Source organism: Macrotis lagotis, chromosome X (genome assembly GCF_037893015.1).
Source record: "Macrotis lagotis isolate mMagLag1 chromosome X, bilby.v1.9.chrom.fasta, whole genome shotgun sequence".
NCBI classification, from domain to species: domain Eukaryota; kingdom Metazoa; phylum Chordata; class Mammalia; order Peramelemorphia; family Peramelidae; genus Macrotis; species Macrotis lagotis.
The window spans coordinates 318,076,741-318,094,100 of record NC_133666.1 but is presented as its reverse complement, the minus strand read 5'-3'; the positions used below and the strand labels follow the sequence as shown (position 1 = coordinate 318,094,100).

The window sequence follows — 17,360 nt, the reverse complement described above, 5'->3', positions numbered from 1 at the left end:
TTATATAGACCTGAAAGAGAAGATATATAGATCTTCCTGCTGTCAAAGGTAGATTGAATATTCAGTATAAAGAAGAGAGATGTTTTCTAAGTGTTTGGCCTAATACAATGTTTTACTAACAAAAATAATTGTCAACTTCTCAGATAGAAGCTACTCTTTCTATGTTCAATGTCCAGTAATGTATATTAATTCTTAGAAGTGAAAGAAAAATGGCAGACATCCAGTCCTGCCTGAAGGAAAGGAAAGACAAGCCTTAAGCTCCTCTCTACCAATGGATGTGGATTGGGCAGTAGGAAAATTGACTGTAGGAAAATCAAAATCCCAAGTGAGGTGAGGCTGCTCCTTTCCTGATTTATTAACTCATAGCTAATTCCTAAAGATGGCACCCAGGAGAATCATCTGATATGGAATTATCTCTTATTGCCATAAGTACAGGATTCTAAGAAGAAAAATATTACCCATTCAAGATTTGGCTAAAAACCAGGATCTGATAAATCAGAGCTTGTTTACTTTTGAGGATCATCATCTTTCCAGTAATGTTTTAACTCCCTACGGATAAGCTCTTAGAATATCATTTTATAATCAACTTCCACATCTAACTGAAAACAAATTACCTAGTTATCATTTCTGTCCAATAGCTGTAAAATTTGTTAGTTGAAATATGTGAATAGAAAATGACAGTTTTTGTCATTTATAACTTGTTTATGAGTACAGATAATGTAATTGGACATAGTTTATGTAACAAACATTGTGTACTTTTTGGAGTTAAAAAACATTTAATTTTTTTTTTCTTTTGTTCAAGAAGAATAAAGGCCTTTTGGATTGTGTAGCTGTTCAGTTTCTTAATTTTGAAGGTAGTAAGACCACCTAATGTTAATTTTGTGTGTTTGTATGACTTTTTAGTTTTAATTTTAGCAGATCTTCATTATAGAAGTGTGACTTACACTAGTTTTGAGTTACAAAGTGCAGTGAAATGACACAGTAGAATTAATTGATCCTCCAGAATGTGAACCACATGTAATTTCAAGTTTATAAAGCTAGAAACAAAAATGTTAGCAATTTGACAGTACTGATTTCAAAATAGGTGCTAAATAATTTTTTAAATTTGGTTATAGTGTCCCAGACTTGTTTGCTTTAAGAAAATCCCATCTAGAAAAATTCAAACTTTTTGAACAAATAATAAATATCTGTTGATACTTAAACAAAATTATATTACAATAAGATTTTTCATTTAAAAGGATTAGTTCAAAATTCTTTTAAAAATGTTCCCATAACATATTTAGCACGAGTTACAAATGTTAAGTATCTGTGTATAAAAAGCATCAAAGTACTCTGCTAAACACTAGATGAGAGCTAAAGTTCGGTTAAATTAATGTGATTCTTAAAGTATCCTAAAGAAAGAGACAACTTGAAGTTTTATTATATTTAAACAATACCTAAAAATATTTTGATCTCCTCTTGGTACAGTATACAAAGCTTTTAAGCAGGTTATGGCTCAAATATGTTGAGACTTAATGCATCTCAAAAATTGAAAGTTATAACCATTTATATGACATGCATCTTAATATATGCTTTTGGAGCTCTAAAGCAGAACCTAATGATTTGAAAAGTATCCTAATACAGTTTCATACAATACTAATGACACATAGGATCCATCAATACAATGCAGCTATTAAAAAGGAAGAATATTAACAGATGTTTTCAGAGCACAACAGGAAGAAACATAGAGTCTATCATCACCTTATGGAAGCTATAGAAATGAAGAAAATTAATAGATATTTTCAGAACACAAGATGAAGAGGTCAGAAATCAGCACAAAAATGTTTTGAGCAAGCAAAAGTAAATGCTAATGACAAGTATATATCATTGAATTTGTTGAATATAACCAAAGGTGGTCATCACTCCTCAGGATTCTTGCTTGTGTGACTTCAAGCATTAGTTTGATTTTCACATTGGCAACTGCACAAATTCATGGCTATATGCAATACAGCAAGTTTGAACAAAACTTCCACCTACAATTTTCAAATTTGAAGGGTAAGTCGACAAAATTGATCAGCTGACTAAAGACATTGAAGCTGCCCATCCCATTTTTGGTCACAGCCTTAAGGTTGAATGTCACTTTGACTCTGCTGTGCTCCCATATCCCCAAATATTAAGAATCTCAAATTGTCCATCAAACAGACTGATGTATTATTTCAAGCTGGTGTAACCCTTCACCTTCTGCAACACTTCCAAGGACAGAGTATTGGAGGTGATGTCAAGACCCTACCTCTCTTGATGTCTTCAGATAGCAACTAAAATATGAGCAGCTTCTCCCTAGTTGTTATAGAGGGCAGCCAAAGTAGAGAGGTTTATAGCAGTATTTAGGAAACAGTATAATACTTGCACACTGCACTGTTATCTGACATTGGAAGCTTAAGATTTGGGTTAAAAAAAGTTACAGTTTTACACATTTTATTTTCCTTACATTATTTTTATTTATTTGTTTGTTTGTTTGTCTATTTATTCATTCATTTATAGGTTTTTGCAAGGCAAATGGAGTTAAGTGGCTTGGCCAAGGCCACACAGCTAGGTAATTATTAAGTGTCTGAGACCAGATTTGAACCCAGGTACTCCTGACTCCAGGGCCCGTGCTTTATCCACTGCACCACCTAGTAGCCCCATTTTCTATATATTATTTATGGTACTATAGATTTCACGTGTAATGAAAAATGAATATTGTCTGAAATTAATGTTTTTTAATTGACTTGTTGGCATTAAAAGTCACAGAATTCTAGAAGATTCCTAGCAAGAAAAAATGTTCTGTATTTTATATACTTCATTTTATGAGTTACTTTATGGTTTCAATTTTAGGGAAAGTACATATTATCAAATAATGTTTTGTTTTAAAGATTAAATGGAGGAGTTTTATTGTTATTGCAATTTAATCTCCCCTCCTTACTCCCCATTTCTCCTATGTTCAGTGTATCAACATTTGCGTTTTTGACTTTGCACCATTTTCTAGGAGCTTTACCCCCTGCAAGAGTTGAAGATTGACTAATTCAAAAATGTCAGGTTATTGCCAGGAGTTGACTTTGAACCACTCAGTATGCTTATTTATTAAGTGTATATTTGCATTTTGGAAGATAGATAGATGGATGGATGGATGGATGGATGGATAGATCTATCTATATTAGACAATCTCCTTAATATATTTTTATCTGATCTGGATTCAGTATTCTAAAGTACTACCAATATAATAGTGGTAGTAATAGTAGTAATAGTTTCCCATAGCATCTTGTAAACTGTCACAATCCCAATTAAATGATATTTAATGATGATACTAAATTAACCAATATAATATTTATGCAATGATAATATATTACGTTCTTCTTTAGTGTCCTTGGTCCTTTATGTTCTGGAATATTATATTTTCCCCCTAGTGCATAATTAAAGAGTGTTTCCAGTACTAAAGTTCTTAAGTGGAAAACATTTCTTTGGTTTTCTAGTGACTATCTTGATGGATCAGTAGCCCATGAGTATCTTACAAAAAGGAAAGCTACAATCCTTTGATAGTATTACATTTCATTTCCAGAAATAAGAAAATCCCAAAATTTAGGTCACTACATTAAAACTCATTTAATTTTAAAATTGTTATTTATTAGTCACATTTAACCTTTTATGTCTTAGTGTAAGCTGCCTGAGACAGCATCATACTGCAAAGGACCCTTTATATTGCTAAAGTGTGTATTTGTATGTGGGTTTGCACACCCATTTGTCATTCATTCATATACCCAGAGCAATTTATGATTATTCTTTTTCTTTTAAATTCTGAATTCATGATTATTCTTTCTTTTTGTTAGGATGGGGATGATGGTGGAGTAATTTTGCAATTTATTAGAACTTTCTCCAACAATAGGAGATTCTGCAGGGATTATGCTATGCTGCATTCTCAGTAACCAATTTTTTTGGGAGAATTAGAGTTAAGAACAATATTGTGGGGAAGAACAAATAGAGATTACAATAAGGGACTCTGTCTAATATAATTTTTAACACTGCACACATTTACTAAAAATGTCAGAAATTTGTAATCTCCATGGCATATAGTCATTCATTCATTCATTTTGTTATTGGTCACATGTGTAACCATAACAACTCAGATTTTCTATTAGACAATAACATGAGACCAAGGATTGTGATGGATTCCTCTGGACCTGTGTTTTCCTCAACAGAAGGAGCTCTCAGATAGGAAGCATTGTCTACAAAGGTAGATCAACAACTACTCTTCAGGTTATAATTGAAGGGAGTTTCCTAAGAAACTAAAAGGTTAGTTTAGGTACCTTGCCCACCCAGAAGCATGTAACTAGTATTATCAGAGACAGGACTTTAACCCCTATCTTCCTAACTTAAAGACTGGGCCTCTGTTCCATGTGCTGAACTACACACATACATATGTAAATACATGCATACACATGCATTTTACATGTGTGTATGAATGAATATTTTTTTAAAAATCTATTAATGCAAATAATTGGAAATTAGCTGTTTGAATAACTAAGTTGAGATTCAGTTAAATGTATTTTAAAAGCTTAATAGAGGGGACAGCTAGGTGACACAGTAGATAGAGCACTAACCCTGGAGTCAGGAGTACCTGAGTTCAAATCCAGCCTCAGACACTTAATAATTACTTAGCTTTGTGGCTTTGGGCAAGCCACTTAACCCCATTGCCTTGCAAAAACCTTTAAAAAAAAGCTTCAAAGAACTAAAATACATTTAAAAAAGAATAGATTCCTTCCTTATTTTTTTAATGACTCTTTTTATTTGAAATTGAATGAAAGCATTAGAATTTCAATTAAGTGGTCAAATTCAAAACTAGATGCAAAGAAGATTGATCCTCAAGATTTAACAGAAATACTTGGAAGATTTGATAAAAAGAATACAAATATTTCATTTTTAATTTAAACCAAAATAAATTTGTAATTTTTAAATTCTAAATATGGCCCTCAAATTAGACAACACCAGGAACTATGAATTGTTGAGATAAAAATAATTCTGAAAGTATAAAAGAGCACACCTAAAGTTAATTGCAAGGAATGTCCTTTGATAAAAATATTATTCTTCTATGTGAAATGCCTTGCTATCTGGGGCATGCTTTAGTGAAGATTCCTTCAAGCTGGAAGTGCAGAACTAATCAAAAGAATGTTGTCTCCTTTCAAGTTAAAAGAACCATTATGGATAAAATTGACATCCTAAGTAGGATTTGAATGTCTTCAAGTGGGGCTGTCATGAGTAGCAATTGTGTTTATCATTAATTATATCCCTTCCACTATCATTCAAATTAAATGACAAATATGCAGAACCATTGTTATTAGAGTTTCAAGTTTTTGTTCATTACATCCTCTTGAGAGAAATCCTTTGCATATTTTTTTCTTATAGCAGTTGAAACATCTGTTGAATTTCTTACATCATCATTAAATTCTTAAGGATAAAAAACTGAAACAAGATGGAATAGATGATTTACCTACTCAGGAAATAATGAGTTCGATTTACTTGCCAATTCTGTCAGTCAGAATAACTTAAAGGAGCTGTGATTTTGGCATTACATCCCATATACTAATAGATGACAATGATTTTATAACTTTTTCTAGTCTTTAGGAGTTAGCAAAAGATTCATCAATTCTTTGCAAATCTATTAATTCCTGGAGAGACTATTGGCATCATACGAAACACCTTTCCTACTTGACAAAATTTATAAGCTTGTCTTATTGCAAGTATGGTGTTTGAGATGAGATATATCATATCTGGAGTTTGACTTCCATATCATATTCTCCTACTGACAGCATCCTAGATTCTAACATGTCAAAGGAGAGATAGGAAAAAAAAAGTCAACAAGTGGTAGAAGTTTCCCACAAAGGTCATAATGGTATTAAAAAAAAAATCTTAGGAGGAACTAGGGTTTTCTTGTTCTTTATTCTTTTTCAGGTAGTATATTTCTAGCCAGTAAATGGTCTCCTATTATTTTTAATATTCATTTATCATTCATTTAATGAATTATGAAACCAAGAACAAATGATAGTTGTAAGTTTAGATTTCACATTTCACATTTTCTTTATATCCTTAGTTCCCCAAGGAGTGAATATATATGTATTTAGCATTTTGCCAAAAAGAAATTGTAGCAAAATGTTTCTATCTATTGCTAAACAGAGAAAGTATAAAGAACCAATAATCTCCCTGCACCATAGCTTGAATTTGAGCAGCTCTGATAAGGGGGTGGAAAGGGGACTCTTGCTGCATGAAATGCTGCCTTTCCCCACCAGGTGCTGATTCAGGGTTACCTATAACCCTGGGGTGCATATTTGATCTTACTATGCCCTAGTGGTAATATAACTTAAATGTTTATGTGCTCCAAAATTAATAATGATCTTTTATCATTCCATTTTACATGTGCTTTTTGTCACAATCCTATTCTTCATATTCATTTTGTATTTTATTCTCTTCTCCGTCTCCCAGCTCCTTGGCTAACATTCAAATCTACACTATTTTCCATCCTCCCTCCTTTCAACTTTTGTGAAAACCTCTGTCTTCCTCTTTTGCCCTTACCCATTTGCTATAAAACAGAGAAAATCATGAAACCTTTCTGACCTACAAATTTGTTTTATCTAATCATTTAGGTTCTCATTGTAACAATCATTCAGTTTCTCCCTAATTGATTAACTATTCCACTCACCTCTATCTGACTTCTCAGACAGATTTAATGGCCCTTTTTCAATCTTCATCCTTCTTTACTCTTATCGCCACCTTCTTCTCAATACTCTCTTTTCTCTGTTTTTGTGACACTAGGTTCCCATTCTGCATGACTACTCAGTTTCCTTTGCTGGATCTTCAAACAGGTTATGCTTGCTAATGTGGGTGTCCCACAGGGCTCTGTTGAAGGCCCTTTTCTCTTCTTCAATGCTATTTCAATTGGTGATCTTCTCAACTTCCATTGATTCAATTATCTCTATGCTAATGATTCTCAGATCTTCTTAACTAGTTCTATCCTTTCACCAGACCTTCAGTCTTCCCTCTCCAACTGTTTGTTCTACATCTCTAAGTCCTTATTTAAACCAAAAGTGAACTCAATTGTCTTTCTCCTTAAATTCTCTGCCTTCTAAACTTCCATATTACTATTGAGAGCCTCACCATTTTCCTAGTCACCAGACTCTTTCCTAACATCCCAGCCCATGTCAAGGTCTGTTGATTTTGTCTTCCTGAGTCCTCCTAGGCTCTCTTTTCTCCTTTGACACTGTTCCAAACTGGTGCTGGCCCTCGTACCACCTCATATCTGCACTATAGGAAGATAGCTCGAGGGTATGGTTGGACCTACTAAAGGTTTCTTAAGGATGGGGAAACCTAGGAATGTTTGTTGACAGGATGGAAGGAACAGGTAGGAAGAGACTGAAGATAAGAGAACAAGAAACATGAAGCACTCATTATGTACCAGACCCTACTAAGCAATGGGGATACATAAAGAAAGATCAAAAAATAGTTTGTGTTCAGGGAGCTCAAAGCCTAATGGAGACAACATACAAATACTTATACTCAAACTTTGTTATATAGAGGATAAATAAATTTTATTGAGGAAATAATCAACAGAATTATTATTCTTATAATGGTATTTCTATATATTGTTATATATAATATAGTTATAGTATTCTATTATTAAATCTTAAATTATAAGGCACTAGAATGAAGAGGAATGAGAAAATGCTTCCTGTTGAAGGTAGAATTTTAGCAGGGTCATAAAGAAAACCAGGTAAGCCAGGAGGTGGAGGTGAGGAAGGAGAGCATTCAAGGCATGGGAGACAACCTTTGAAAATGCCTGGTGAATGATAACTGTTTACAGAGGTTTTAGAAGAGGGTGAGAATAAAGGATGTGGAGACACTAATTATATGACTAATTTCCTTGAGAAAGTCAGATCATGTCAAATGTCTCTTTTTCCTTTCTTCTCACTTCTAAATCCTTCCAACTTCATCATTCACCCATAATTGCCCTCTCCAAAGATGCAAATGTTAACTCAGTTGCCAAACCTTTTCCTCATTCTGTTTTTTTTTTAATTGCATTTTCCTACATTGCTTAGACTGGAAATATAGAAGCTATTCATGGTCCTAATATCATTAGAATAAGGGAGTTTTTACTTTCAAACCAGGGCCTATTCACCCTTCTTTGGCAGCCTGGTTGGTAGTTATATGTCATTTCAGAGTTTTTCTCTTGCTTTTCATGACACTACTTTCATTACTTGTTCTCCTGACCACTCCAACCACAAGACCCCTTTGTTGGTTCTTCATTTGTGTTCTGATAATTTTGCTCTATACCATTTCACTTAATGAAATCAGAACCCATAAATTCATTATCTCTAAGCAGATGATACCTAGATCTCCATGTTCTGCCCTAGTTTCTCCTGAGTTAAAATCATAATCATTATCTCCTTCTAGATCTTAAATTAGATATCCTGTAGCCATCTTAACTAAACATATCCAAGACAGAACTCATTTTTATCTTCAAATCCTCTTCCTTAGGAATTTTCCTATTATTTTTAAAAGCATCACCAGCCTACCAGTCATCATTGACCACTGTTACATCACATATTTATTCCAAATTTTTTGCCAAATTTCTTAAATTTTTTCAGCTTTTATGCCCAGTTGATAGGTACCCATTTTGTTTCAAATCTTTTGCTGTAACAAAAAACTGCAGCTGTCAATATATTTGTATATAGTCCCTGAATGTTCTTGAGAACCAAAAACAAGACGTTTATGTAATTTCCCTTGCACAGTTTCATGATAAAAATATCAAACAGAAAAGGAAGGGGAATATCAACAAATACAATCTTAAAATTTTAAATTCTTCTTAGATCATAGTTCTAGTTTAAAAAAAGTTTCACAAACTTTTAAAATCTGTATTAGAAAGAACTGTTTTTAATCTACTTTTTTAAAGGACCTAAAAGAATCTTATTTGTATTAATTTTTTTTTTTTTTTTTTTTTAGTTTTTGCTAGGCATTGGGGTTAAGTAGCTTGCCCAAGGCCACCCAGCCCTTAGGTAATTATTAAGTGTCTGAGGCTGAATTTGTATTAATTTTTTATAAATGTTATATCTTAAACATAAAACAATTTTATGTACAGTATTACATAAAATATATTTAGCATTATATAGTAAATGGGTATATTCAAACAAATAGCCTTATAATTCATTCAAAATTGTGTCTTGTAAATTATGGGTTATTACTTCTCCATGGAAATAACTTGCTTTATATTATACCATATTATTATATTTTAATATTTTATTGGTTTGATTCTCTTGTTAGAGAAATCTGTATTTCATCATATAAAGAGGCTATCAACCTCTTTTTTAGGTGCAAGATAAATTCCGTTTAGACTTGTCTGATGAAGAAGCAGTGCATTATATGCAGAGTCTCATTGATGAAAGTGTCCATGCTCTTTTTGCTGCAGTAGTGGAACAGATCCACAAGTTTGCTCAGGTATGTTTGTCATTCAAGACAGTGGATAGTTAACCTATCATCACCACTTTCCTCTTCATAGACTTGGGCAGGGCCTGCTTCCTTCCACCAAACCCATCATTCATGAACATCAAACTCTTCTCATGGCCTTCTTTATGCTAAACTACCTTTGATCCATGACATCCATTGTTGCTGGTAGAAATCCAGCCACATACATTGTGTATATCCATGTCACTTATTTTCAGTGCTGACTGTACATATATGTTTTTGATATCAACCTGGAATATGATGCTGTAGCAGTTACAGCTTTGCCATTTGCTGATTTCAATGTGGAATCGTGCAGCACTGCTCAAAATGGATATGGTTCTAGAGAAGTTGAGCTAAAGAATTCACAAATTTGACACTAGTTTACCCAAGCTGTAATGATCACTATCTATTTCTCCCACTTAAAAAACCATTAGGATTTTTTTTTGGGGGGGGTGGTGTTTGTTTTCTCCTCATTGTGTTTATACTGATAATCAAAAGTGACTTTGATAGAAGTGATTAGGAAAGGTGTCAGAAGAATCTTAAGAAATAAGTCCCCTTCTTCCCTAAACAATTTCTCTTCCAGACTTATTTATTTGATTTTTTAAAAAAATTGTCCTTGTGGAAAGTCCTTACTCCGATGCATATTGCCAGTTCTTTGAAATAGTCTTAAGAGTTATCTGGGCCATTGAGAAATTAAGTCCTTGCCTGTGGTCCCACAGATACTATATATTGGTGGCAAAGTTTGAGTGTCTTAATTAAGTCCTTGCCTGTGGTCCCACAGATACTATGTGTTGGTGGCAAAGTTTGAGTGTCTTCCTGATTTCAAGGCCAGTCCTCAATTAGCTCTGCTGTTGTTGTTTTGTTCAGGATCCCTTCCTCTCTTCTGTGGCAGCTAGGTGGCACCATAGTGCGCAGAACACTGGATCTGAAGTCAAACAAATTGAGTCCAAAGCCCACCTCATAGTTTACCTGTGTAGCCTTGACATGAGATTTAACCTTTGTTTGCCTTAGTTGGCCAACTCTTCATGACCCATATAGCTTTATAGCACACCAATATTGTCCATGGAGTTTTCTTAAAGGTAAAGATACCACAGTAGTTTGACATTTCCTTCTCCAGGGGATTATGTTAAATAGAAGTTAAGTGACTTATCCAGTATCAGATCTTCCTGACTCAGGACCCCCTGAAACCATCTTAGCAGCTTCTGAAAACTTATTACCACTAATAATGTATACTGTCGTGTTTTATGCTAGCTAAGTCATCTGTTTCATGCCATAGAAATTTGCAATGGTAATTACTTCTACTTGTTCTATCAATTATTCCCAAAAAGCATCATCATTGAGGTAAGAGAATGTTGAAAAATGAAGTGGAGAGACACCTTATTAGAGTGATTGAGGTATGAGAGAATCCTGACCCAAACTCATTTTTCTAACCCAATTTGAAAAGCAATTAAACCCAGAGTTATGTGGTATCCTAGGCCTTTTGATGTTGTATGGTCATTTATTGACAACTGCATCCTTAAGGAACATTATCACCATCTACAGGAACAGAGAGGTAGGAAAATGTATCTTGCAGAAATTTTCAACATCCTGCTTTTGCTTGTGGATGACTGGAATAGTTACCTTGAAAGTTGAAACAATATTTCTTTTTAATTTTGTCCTCATCTCATCAATTTTGTGGTCTAAAAAAAGACTCCTTATTGTTGTTTGTGCAGCTAAAATCATAGAAAATTGACAAAAGATTTCGTTTCTAAAGAACTTTGTTTCTTCAGTGTAGATTAGGAAGGGCGACAGGTAAGTTGATGAAATAACATTTTATGTTATGAACTGAGAAGTAACTTTTTATAGCATACTATAAGGGAGTCCATAGGTGGTGAAAGAATTAAGAAAGAAAATAGAACAGATAATCTCTGTGAAGAAGTTAATATAAGATGAAATGATAATAAAAAAAATCAGACCCCATCAGTATCAACAAGACTCTGGAACTTATAAGAAGTAACTGACTTTCAAAAATTTATTGAGCAATGTTTAGTAAATTATTTGTGCATATTGTGTGGATATCTTTTCATGAAACAGATATCCTTTACTTTGTGAAGTAAATAGATTCTTATTAGCAAGATTGGGTACATTGCTATTAAGGAAATCTTTCATGTTCTGTTATAAAATCAAGAATTAATTCCCATTGAGAATAGCTCTCAGCAGAATGAGTTGAAAGGTATTAATGAGTAAGAGGTGTATCTGTAACTTAAATTAGCATTTCTTGTTGGTATAAGTATTACATGTTCAAGAGCATCACTCATTTACAGTGTCACTCAGATTTATTAGTTTTTTCCTCTATTGCCTCTACACTACCTCATGTCTGGAAGAATATAATAGCCTCATAATTGATCCTAACTATCTTTAGTCTTTATCCTCTTTGATCCATCCAAAACATTACTATCAGATAAACTAAGATTTCATCGCCACCATGTTTCATCAGTATCACCATTAGTCAATAATCTGTCTTTTTAGATTCCTTTTACCCTCAATTATCACCCAATCAAGATATTTTTAACTCTTATCAACCATACTTTATCAAAAAGTTCAATATTACTCATAGGCTTACCTGTACCAAAATTCCTGCTCTTTTACTAGGGGATATCTGCATACATGTTAATGTTCCCTCAAGCACCCTTACTTCCTAATTCCTTGACTTATTCAGCTTTCATGGTTTATTCTTTGGTTCTACCCCAACTATACACAGGAATGGTCACATCCGAAATGTTGCTATTTTTCATAATTTTTCATTTCCAGGAGCAGATAACTGTGAGGTTCTTTTATCCGAGTATAACTTCCTTTCCATCCCATTGTCCTTATTATACCTTATTCATTCTAAGCCTCTTTGTCATGGTCACCATTATGAGGTAGAAAGAGCATCTAATCATTTGACATTTTTGACCACCCTTTAAGTGAACATAAACTGCAAGATAGCCTGCATTGCATAAATGTAAGAACTTTACATTTATATTTATTAAATTTAATCTTATGATGTTTGTCCTAATATTCTAATCTTCTTTTAGATCCTGATTCTGTTATTCAACATGTTAGCTAGCCACCACTTTCTGTCATATTATAAACAACCCTTTTTTGTGTCTTTATTCTAGTCTGATAAAAAAATGTAGATCTCTTTCCAAGTTGACATTGTATCATTCATGATTATTTTGAATAATGTCATTCAACTATTTGTAAACTCATTCAACCCCCTTGTATGCCCTATACCTCTCTGTCTTATTACCAAGAATAACTTGAAAAAGTGTTTCAAAGTCTAGAAAAGTGTTATTTATGGCATTCCCTCATCTACCAGTCTACCAACTCTGTCAGACAAAATAAAATTAAATCTTTCATGATCCATCCTTGATAAAGTCCTGCTCCCTCTTTGTGATCATCACTTTCATTTTGAAGTACTCACTACCCTTCCCTTTAATAAGACTTTCCAGAATTTGCCAACAATCAGAAGTCAAATTTCTGATATGTACTTTTGTTCTCATCCTTTTCTAAAAAAAATGGTAGCAAGTTGGAAAAAGCAACATTACCTTTCTGCAATCCTGTATTACCAGACTTTAGCATCTACCTGCCCAGCAATCAGTCCCATCCACTTAATTAAATACCGCAGATTGCAGTTGACCTGGGCCTTGGTAACATGAATTTATCAAGAAAAGTTGTGTTCTTTAGCTACCTTCTTATCTTGGGTTTTAACTCCCTTTTAGGTTTGTTTCTTCTGGCCTTTCTCATTCAGCAATTTTTCTCCTTGATTGAATTTTTTTAAATCAGAAATAAAAGAGGACTAAATTAATTCTTTTAGCTTTCATTTATTACCCTCCTATTGATCCTGAGCAGTAGTTGTGTGTGTGTGTGTGTGTGTGTGTGTGTGTGTGTGTGAGAGAGAGAGAGAGATCACTCCTTAGCCAAGACCCTCTTCAATTTTGTTCTAGACTACCTTTCTAAGTCTAATTTCACATTATACCTTTTGATGTACTCGATATTCCAGCAAAATTGACAACTACCTTTCTTCCAAGATCAATCTGGACTTTAACTTTATACACAGCCCCTTTACTGGTAATGTATTTCTTTCATATCTCTTTTTGTTTTTCTCTAGAAGATCTAGCTCAAGTGCCAAACTCATCCATGAATTTTTCCCTGATTTTCCTTTCCCTCTCAGACTAAAAATATTCAGTCTCCTAATTTCTTGTTCCACTCTGATGATGTGATATTTACACAATCCATCTTGTTTAGTCATTATTTGCACACAACCTGTTGCCTGCTAAAGTGTAAATTCCTTTTGGACAGATTCTATTATGGTTCATCTCTTTATCTTTAGCTTCACATATAGTCCTTAATGCCATTTTGGTGCTTAACTAGTAAATGATGATTGGAATTGAATTGAAGAATGCAACTCAGTTGTCTCAGTTGATCAACTTCACTGTTTTAGAGCTTAGCTCTTTGTTTTGCCATGGTAAACACAGCCTTAAAGATAAATGTATCCTTGAAAGAGTTATATGTGAGAAAAAAGAAATCTATATTACAACTTCCTTTATCATTTTAATTTTTGTCCAAAAGATTGTTTACCTAAAAAGGGATTGAACATGGCTATAACATGAAGATGTTAAATTAAGTGAAACTTTCCTTAGATACTGTGACCCAGGGATACTATATACTATTCTAGTTGCACATTAATCTTTTCCACTATATAATGTGACATTAGTTGTTTTTTGACTAATCTATTGAGGGGAAGTTCATTTTTCTTTGATGACTGCCACACTATCAGTCCTACATTTAGTTAATATATTTGCTAAGCATTGATAGTAGTAAATCACATACTCTCAAATTTTGATGTTGGCCATCTATTTCTGTATTTAAGGCTAATATGCATTCTTTCTCAATTTCTTTCCATGAACTTTAGTGTAGCCTACCTAAAGCTATAAAACAGAGAGGAGTTTTTTAAAGACCCTTAAAATCATCTTGTAAAACTTTTCTCTGACCATTATAATCATAACTATATACATGGTCAGGCAGTCAGTGGATATTTATTGATGGATTATATTAATTTGGTTCAGATTCAGTTAAGGAGGCATGCTATCAGATCATCAAAACAATGTAGTCTACTATAAACACTGCTAAAGTCTGGTAATACAGGATTGCAGAAAGGTAATGTTGCTTTTTCCAACTTGCTACCATTTTTTTTAGAAAAGGATGAGAACAAAAGTACATATCAGAAATTTGACTTCTGATTGTTGGCAAGTTGTTTTTAAAAACAATGTAGTCTACTATAAACAAAAAAATATAGTTTTTGACTATTAAATCCAGACATCTGCTGGTGCTCTCTTTGGAGACAAATAAGTAGAGCAGCTAATAATTTTTTGTCTTTAGTATTAATCTCGTTCTTCAAAAGTCAGAGGAACCAATAAGGCTAAATTCTATGCTGTGTTTTACTCTTACTATCAGGAATTGGTTGCTAGAGTGGAAGCTTGAGCACATTGGAGGGAAGTTACCAGTATTTCTAGAGTTTTAAATAAAAATGGAGAGAAAATCTTCCTTGAAAGATGCTAAGTTCTCCCTCCTTTCATGTCTTCAGGTAGAAGCTATAACTAATTGTTGGGTATTTCACAGTGGAGTTTTTCTCTTTTATGGATTGAACTAGATGGCTTCTGAGAGAGTTCCTTTTTGATTCTCAAATTCTGTGACTTTAAAAAAGTTTTATTCCCAAAAGACAGACAGCTTCTAGAGTCTTGAAAGATTTTGTTTGATTGAAATTCAAAAAGGCCTTGTTTTCTTATGCAAAATTTGCCCTAGGTAAAGTGGAAGCTAAGTACTACATTTTATTGCTTAGCAATAAATCTATGTGTTAAAGGTGTAGATTTTCACCTTGTTAAGTGTACATATAGCCAGTACCTGTTTAACATATTTGCAAAATGCTTTTCTTTAGGTTTGCAGGTCTTAAAATTTCATCTCCTCAAACTCTGTCCTAGGGCAACAATTTCCTAAGGCCATCTAACCTTTAAGAACAGATTCTAGATGAGTCACTAGTCTTGAAATTAGATTTTAATAGAATTTTCTGTTTTTTGACAAAGGGTCTATTTCTTGCTTTTTTTCATTTTCCCTTAATTTTTCTATTTCCCTTTTTGTCTTCAGATCATTATTAGAAGATTAAGTTGGCAGGGAATTGCGAAGATTTTGAAATGGGTACAGGAGCATGATGAAGCTCTATAGATGATTTTAGGAGGTGAAAGATTCTGAATTGATTCATCTTGCAAGTCTAGGAAATCAGCTGAATTGGAAATGATGAAGTGAATTCCTAGAAAACCCTTTCCTTATGGCAGAACATCAGTGAGGATGCTTGTATTTTCTATCTTTATTCTGTACCATCAAAAGGAAGCTATGACCTTAGGTACAGGGAGTGTTGAGGAGAAGTGAATTTCAAAGTTGGTCTTATCTTGCAGAATGATGAATTTCTGGAGAATATAAAATCCAGAAAATAAGCTGGGTGAGAAATGAATATAATGTCTAATGTAATGTTAGCCTAGTCAGATAGCAATGTAAGTATTATATTTAATGCTAGACAAGATACCACATTTTGGGAAGGACATTGACAAGTTGGAGAACATTTAAAGGAGGGAAACCAGGATGAGACAGATCCTGTCATATGAAATATGGATTGAAGGAACTAGATATGTTTGCCTGAAAAATAGACATGACTTAGATAAGGATAACTTAATAGGAAAAGTGATGAGTTTTATACTCTAGGAACAGAACTAGAAGTAATGGATGGAGATTGTAAAGAGTCAGGTATGGGAAAATTTCATATGAATTAGACCTTTCTTAAACTGAACTGAGCTTTCTCCAAAAGTATTATGTCCCTCTCATTGGAAATCTTCAAGCAAAGACTGCATGACTACTTGTTGGGTATTGCTAGGTGGCACAGTAGATGGAGCACAGGAGGACAGAAGTTTAAATTCAATCTTAGACACTTGATTGTTACTAGCTTTAGACCTTGAGCAAGTCAGTTACCCCTGATTGCCTAACTTCCAGGGCCATCTGCAGTCATCCTGATTCATATCTGGAAGAGAAACTAAGGCTGGTAGCTTAGCACAGCACCCCTTCACTCAAATTCTTGTGCTTTTCATGGCAATGCTCCCTGATGTCATGGTCATTTCCAAAAATGAAGGACAAAACATTAAAGCAAACTACTTCAGGGCAGGGAATTTTATCTGTATCACCTTCACCCAGCACACTGTGATAAATTAATAAATGTTTGTTGATTGATCTGGTAGAGAAGGTTCTTAAGTATGAGTTAGACCAAATGGATTCCGAGATTCCTTACATGTTGAAAAATAGAAATTTCAATCTATGATATATTTATTTTTGATTGTTGGATATTTACTAGTTTTTTAATAGTAGCCATAAAATATATTTGTGTAGATTTTATCTAAGCATTGCCAAACAACTTTGCCTAGTAACCTATGCTATGGTATTGTGGTAATAAGGAAATAATTAACAATGGTATGAATTATTAAGCTCATCATGGTAACTTGAAAAGAGCACAGAATTTGGAGTCAGAGTATCTGGGTTTGAGTTCCATTGTTACTCTCACCATTTATGGAATCATAAGTCACAGGGCTGCTAGGTGGCGCAGTGGGATAGAGCACTGACCCTGGAGTCAGGAGTACCTGAGTTCAAATCTGGCCTCAGACACTTTATAATTGCCTAGCTGTGTGGCCTTGGGCAATCCACTTAACCCCATTTGCTTTGCAAAAAAAAAAAAAAAAAAAACCCTAAAAAAAATAAAGGGGGTGGCTATGTGGCACAGTAGATGGAGCACCGACTCT

General features: G+C 33.8%; 1 protein-coding gene and 1 long non-coding RNA gene across 3 annotated transcripts in view; one reads left to right on the top strand and one right to left on the bottom strand.

Moving 5' to 3' along the window:
* LOC141503108 (uncharacterized) overlaps nt 1-12,353 on the bottom strand; it is a 36,606-nt gene extending 24,253 nt beyond the window's left edge. Inside the window, exon 1 of the long non-coding RNA XR_012472762.1 lies at nt 12,104-12,353. This is a non-coding gene — a long non-coding RNA (uncharacterized LOC141503108). The remainder of the gene's footprint in view (nt 1-12,103) is intronic.
* Nucleotides 1-17,360, top strand: part of PIK3C3 (phosphatidylinositol 3-kinase catalytic subunit type 3) — a 227,165-nt gene that overhangs the window by 151,747 nt on the left and 58,058 nt on the right. For both annotated transcript variants that reach the window (XM_074208286.1, XM_074208287.1), the window contains exon 24: nt 9,370-9,495. In XM_074208286.1, the coding sequence (XP_074064387.1) occupies nt 9,370-9,495 (126 nt within the window). The remainder of the gene's footprint in view (nt 1-9,369; nt 9,496-17,360) is intronic.